This window comes from Suricata suricatta, chromosome 1 (genome assembly GCF_006229205.1).
Source record: "Suricata suricatta isolate VVHF042 chromosome 1, meerkat_22Aug2017_6uvM2_HiC, whole genome shotgun sequence".
Classification (NCBI taxonomy): Eukaryota; Metazoa; Chordata; class Mammalia; order Carnivora; family Herpestidae; genus Suricata; species Suricata suricatta.
In genome coordinates, this window is record NC_043700.1 from 45,034,251 (window position 1) to 45,040,250 (window position 6,000).

At 58.9% G+C, this 6,000-nt stretch overlaps 1 protein-coding gene across 2 annotated transcripts in view; it reads right to left on the reverse strand.

The window, feature by feature from the left end:
- The window catches only part of LOC115295722 (transcription factor COE2), a 99,914-nt gene extending 94,256 nt beyond the window's left edge, over positions 1–5,658 (reverse strand). For both annotated transcript variants that reach the window (XM_029943924.1, XM_029944004.1), the window contains exons 1-5: positions 5,108–5,658; positions 2,491–2,647; positions 1,386–1,449; positions 1,042–1,097; positions 490–563 (exon numbers count right to left, since the gene is read on the reverse strand). In XM_029943924.1, coding sequence (XP_029799784.1) covers positions 490–563; positions 1,042–1,097; positions 1,386–1,449; positions 2,491–2,647; positions 5,108–5,238 — 482 coding nt within the window. In that variant the 5' untranslated portion in view covers positions 5,239–5,658. The remainder of the gene's footprint in view (positions 1–489; positions 564–1,041; positions 1,098–1,385; positions 1,450–2,490; positions 2,648–5,107) is intronic.
- Positions 5,659–6,000: the final 342 nt, after the last annotated feature.

Consider the following 6,000-nt stretch of genomic DNA (forward strand, 5'->3'; position numbering starts at 1 on the left):
GTGGTCCCTCTCCAGACTGCAAGGTTTTCCAGTGCTTTGACTCTCTTCTCCACAAGTGGCCCCTCCTAGAAATCTACACGGAGGGGCCCAACAGGCTGGAACCTAGAGGTGCCCACCTCAGGTCGAGACTGGTTCAGGCAAAGTTCACGACCCCAAACTTGGCAGGGGGCTGCCCGCCTCCTCCCGGGGCTGCCACCCACCACTGGACCACAGAGACTTTCCATGGAACGGAGGAGACTACTGAAATGCTAGGGCTGTGATATCCTGAGCGGTTCTGGGTTTCCTTTTAGCATCTCAACGGATAAGTTCTAAGAATCTGGCCTTTAAGGAGAACTTCTAGCCGATCGGCACCCCGGGGTAAGGCCTCCCTCCCTACGAGCCATCACTCCGGAAAGTCAATGCCCAGAACTCACGCTAGCACCGCCAGCGGCCAGCGAGGTTCACCTGCCCCGCTTTCCAGCAAAGCCCGCAGGAAAAAGCGACTCTTACCTGCACATCACTTCGTGCGTCAGGAGAACTCGGCACATTTCCGGATTCTTATTTTGTCCCTCGTAAGCTATGGGCTGCAAAGGAGTCCGGAAGAGAAGATATGAGGGCAACAGAGAGACAAAGAAAAGGAGACTTCAGAACAAGCACAGAATTGTGGGGTGGTTTTTCCCCCCCGTCTTTGCCCATTACTTCATTAGGAGTTAGCACAGAACCTGAGCTGTGGCCGGTTAACTCGGGCGAAAATAATAATAGAGCAGAGAAGTTTGCCCTGGTGGAAACATATTTCCTGCAAAAGGAGGGACTCGATCTTCCAATGATCGCTTCCTCTCTGCACTCCTTTGCTCCCCTACCCTCATCCCCAGCCAGAAAGAGATAGGACAAGGGGGAGAGAGAAGAAGAAAAAAATTGTTCTCCAGGTTGTACACGGTGCTTGCTTTTCGACGTGGAGAAGCAAGTGAAGTCTGACCCAGGAAACCGCGGGGGGTGAGCAGAGGTCAGCGACAGACACGGGGCGGGGGGCGGGAAGATGAGCCGAATGGACCGCCGGCTCACCTGCTTGGTGACGGAGTCGATGAGCCTGACGTACAGGTCCTGCTCCGTGCGGACGCCTGCGGGGGAGGGAGCGGACACGAACTGAGGGCGGAGGACCCCCCTCCCCCGCACCCCAAACCCGTCCCGGCTGTGGGGGCTGAGGCCCAGGAAGCAGCCCCAGGCTCCGGACTGCTGGCTAGCACGCGGGCTGAGCCGTCCTGGGGGGCAAAGACACACCCCCGCCCGCCCCCGGCTCTGACCCCCCCCCCCCGCAGCCCTGCCCTCCCCAGACCCGGAGGCAGCCGGGTCAGCGGCCCTCCTGGCCCGTGAAACCCGCGGGCGCAGCAGCCGTGCGGGGCGCTCACCATTGCTGTAGAGCAGCTGTAACTTGTAGTGGGTGCCGTTGTTGGTCTTCTCGTTGCCCTGTTCCTGAAAAGACCGGCAAGCGTTTAAGTCCCTTGCCTTGGCCCCACACCCAAGGAAGGGGAGACTGGAGAGCTTGCCCCACACCGCCTCCCGCCGCCTTTCCCGCACTTTCGCCGCCAGGTCAGAGGGCGGGAGCGTCCGCGGCCAGCCAACCCCTGAACCTTGCAGTGGCTCTGACCACTTGACCCTCTCCAACCCCTCTATCCCTCCCCCATAAAAATGCCCTCCGAAGTTTGCCCGCCGGAGACGCGACAATCGGACACCGCGCCAAAGCTGCCTCAAACAGGCCCACCCAACCCATCCGGCTCTCTCCGTCCGCCAGAAGCGCCAGGGCTCACGGCAGAAGGATACAGGTTCTGTCATTTGGAAAGGTGGCGATCTGGATCCATCCCGCCAAGACCGGAGCCTCTGGGGCCACAAGCTCGGCGACCCAGGGCCAGATTCGGGAGGGACCTCAGAAAGCTCTAGCCCTACAGCTCGCATTGTAGAGCTGAGGAGACTGAAGCCCAGAGAGGGCAAGGGACTTTACTTTCTCACTTGTCCATTTCATCTGAGATCAAATCCAGGCCCCAAACCCGAGGCTGGGTCAGGAGCAGACACTGTGCTCGAAGGGAGAGTGGAAGAGAAGGTTCATTGGGGAAAGCGGGCCAAGACTGGGCTCTGGGTTTCTGCTTAATAGCTCCCCGCTCTGCAGGCGCTGGCAGGTGCAAAATTAATAATAATAATAATAATAATAATCCGGAGAAGGGCATGCTCTAGTCTGAAGGGCGTTTACCCCGCGGCCAGTCCAGGACCAGGCTCTGTGAATGACCCAGAGGCTGGATGCGCCGGGCCGCCAGCGCCCCCCGCAGCGTGCGGTGCGGGGAGCGGAGTCTAGAAGAGATGCCGGGAAATCAACTGATTTAGAGGCTCGGGCCAGAAGCCTCGATTTATCATCCCTGATGATGTGAGTGGAAAAGTGTCGCGAGTGACAGATGGAATCTTTAGTGCTTTGCAAGGAGGTAGTTATTAGGCCGTGAGAAGGGAGGAGGGACCTCCGCTTACTTTGTCGTTCTCCACAAAATCTACGAAGGCTGTGCGCTCAATCTCCACCGGCTGCCCCTGCCTGTCATAGAGTGCCAGAACGAAGTGAAAGAAGTTGGATTTCCTCAAGTTGGAGGGAGGCTGCTTCTCAAAGTGGGCCCGGGACAGGGCGACTCCGCTGCGCAGGAAGAGACACGGGAGGGGGGGGGGACACCGGATAGAGGGAAGAAGAGAAAGACACAAAGTTATCTACGTGCCAACACAAACACCGCGGATGGTCAAGGGTTCTGGTCTCGGATTCAGAGCTCTGGGCCCCTCAGATCTTTTTTCAGCTCGTTTTAAGAAGACAGGACTCCTTAGAGTAGTCGCAGTGGCCGTATGGGTAGGTTGGTGGAGCCGACGCCCTTGTCCACTGCCACCGCCAGTGGTTCCAGCCTCCGGGCGTCCCAGCGCTGGGCAGCTCATGGTCCGGCCTTTAGTGGAGACCGAAGGATCCCGGCTGCCGAGCTAGGCTCAAAGCCGTCCCCCAAGGAGGCGACCCAAGTCCTATCCCGTAGGGCCACCCTTACCTTCACCTTCAGGCGGCCTAGCTGGCTGAGTCAGGATATGGAACTAGGACACCGGGCTAGAGCAAAAAATGCCTCGTTACTTTTGAAGAAGTCACTCTTCATCTTCATTGGAGTTACCTGTCCTAGAGCCCACTACGCCCTCCTTGCTCACCAAAAGTTGGTGGCTGGGAACCCCCTGGGGGCAGGCCAGAAACCAGAGCCCAAGCCTCGGTCCTACAGAGAGAGGCCTCACCTCCGGCTTCCCTCGCTCTTCCGAAAAGTTGCGCCCGGAACAGTGGCAGAGCAGAATCCCTGGGACCTGGGTTCGCGGGCCACTGCCACCGACGTGATACTGGGGACCCCGCCCCCAGAACTGCTGCGCTTGAAGAAGCCAAAATGTTATTAAGAGGCAGAGAGCGTCCTCGCCTGGGGCCAGAGGGTTCCCCGCTTAAGCTGCACCTCCCGGCGGCACCAGCCAAACCCGCTGACCGCGAAACCCATGTTGGAGGACCCGGGAGGCGCCCTCGAGCGTTTTGAGTGTGTGCACACACCTCCCTGCAGACCTGTCGCGGCCGGGGACAAACTAGCCGCCAGATCACATTTAACAGAAGTCTCGGGGCCCAGGCGAGCGGGCAGATGGCCAGTGCTGCCCCGCGGCGCTGGGATCTCTGGGCCTTGTACCCTGGGGCGCGAGCACTTTCACTCTTTTGAATGGTGTAAAATTTTGGCTAGAACCCGCCCCTCGGGGTGCCTATTCTAAGTTTAACAATTATTTGATTGTGGGGGGGGGGTGTAGGAGGAGGGAAGTACGGAAGGTGTCTTTAAGGTGCTTGGCTAAGGAATGCGCCTCGGAGCCGGCTCTGCGAAGCTGCCTAATTTTCTCCCGGCTTGAGCCCAGCGAGTACCCAGACAGCTGCTGAAAGCCCTCGCTGCCTGGTGCTGTCTGCCTTGGGGATACTGGCGCGCCCGGGGCTCGCGCGGAAAGGAGGGAGCCGCGGCCAGCCCCGGTCTCCTCTCCTCCAAGGGTGGAGGCTGGTTCGCTCTACCCGGGACACCTGGAGACGTGGCTGGCCTGGGAAAGGAGTTATTTTTCTGCGCGATGTCAAGACTTAGAAGGAGATGGCTAGGAGAACAGATAGGAAGGCTGGAGTCGTGGGAAGAAGTTCGAGGGCTCTTTGGGGGTGGGGGGAAGGAGACCGTCTCTCGAAGACAAGGACCCGGAGACCACAAATCCCAGCTCAGTAGTGGTGATAAGGGAAGGATACCAGAATGTCTTCGTGGAGTGGCATTGTAGACAAGGCGTTTACTATCTCAGCACGCGGACGCATAGAAACAAAGTCAACTTCAGTAACTAGCAAAACTAAAAGCTAATGATCCCTGAGTTTGCGGCCCATCTCCTCGCCTTTCTTCTGCGGCTCTTTCTACTGCTTCTCCTTGGTCTTTTCTTTTTTACTCTCTTCTCTCCCCTCACCCTCGCCTCCGTGCTTCTGGTGCACTGTTTTATCTCTGCGCCTGGACCCTCCAACCTGCTCCCCTCCCTTCTCGGAGCTCCCAGCCGCTTTGCCTCCCCAGCAGCGGCTCCGGCCTCTCCCACTCCTCGCGTCGCCGCCGCCGCCATCTGGCCGTGGGGCTTCCGGCCTCCAGGAATCACCCGGCAAGTTGCGGGAGGAGAGGCGCTTGCACGCGGCGTGGCGGAACCCGGGAGTCGCCGGGAAGCCGGCCCTCCTCCGGCTGCCAGCTCCCGTCCTCATGTTCCGCTCCGGGCCGGGCCGGCATCGCAGGACTAAGGACTGAGCTGCAAGGCGTTGGATGCCACTTTGTTATTTTTCCTCCCAAAGAGTGGTCTGTGGGGAAGGAGTGGGGGGAGAAATACAAACGACCCAGGCAGTTCGGAAACTCGAGTGGTGGCTAAGGGGTAAGTGTCCCCCTGACTTCAGCGACCTGCCTGCCCTAGGTCGAGTGGTGGGGCCAGGGCGACAGATGGGGGAAGAGGGAGGGGACACACAGACAGAGAGACAGTGAGAAAGAGAGAGAGAAAGCGAAGCAGGGAAAGACTTAAGGACGTAATAATTGTGAGGCCATATCGTTACCTCTGCGCCGCGACATTGGCGTCCACCACGCCGACGTTCCGGACCCAGGACCTGACGGAATCCATCTCGGCACCTAGCGATTTGTCTTTCAGAGCTGGTCCTCTTCCTAAAGTATCTTGAATCCCAAACATTTAAAAAGTCTGGTCTACTGTCGCTTTAACAATAGGAGTTACAACACTGTCCCTACTGTTCCCAACGCTGTCACCAAACGGTCTCCTCCAAAAGCAATCCAAGAAAAGGGATCAAGAGCCGAAGTTTGAGTCTCTCTGGAGGGGAGGGGTGGGGGGAGATAACCCGTCCTTTGCTTTGCGCAGTGAGGTGCGGACTGATGTAGTTAAAGTTTGGCTTTTATCCTCCGCAAGTTCAGATCTGCCGCCTGAGGCCCTCCGTCCTAGGTCGCTCGCATCCTTCCAGCGGCAGCGCTGCCTCCAGAAAGTGATCACAATTTAGAAGCATCACCTGTTCTGGGAGAAACAGGAGGAGATTGATGGCTGCCTAATGTCTCCCCTTCCTCCTGGTCCCCCCCTCTCCCTGCTCCTCCCCACCGCTCGAATTTAGAAAAAAAAAAAAATCCCCAATAGGATCAGTTGTAAAAGGAAGGGGAAGACCCGGTGCCGAGAGGAGGCGGTGGCTGCGAGCACCGCGGAGCCAGGCTGCAGCCGCGCGCGGGCCCCATGAATGGGTTACTACGGCCGCGGTCGCGGGAGGCGGAGCCGCGGCCCGATAAGGAGCCTCATTTGCATGGACGCTCGGGATTGGCCGGCGCTGGGCAGGCCGGGCCGACGTCCTCCGGCGGCGCGCTCTACGCTCGGCGTTGCCGGGAGTCCGGGAGGTGAAAGGGGACAGAAAGCTGTGGACGCTGCGTCCTTGCCCGAACTCAGTGTGCGTGCATA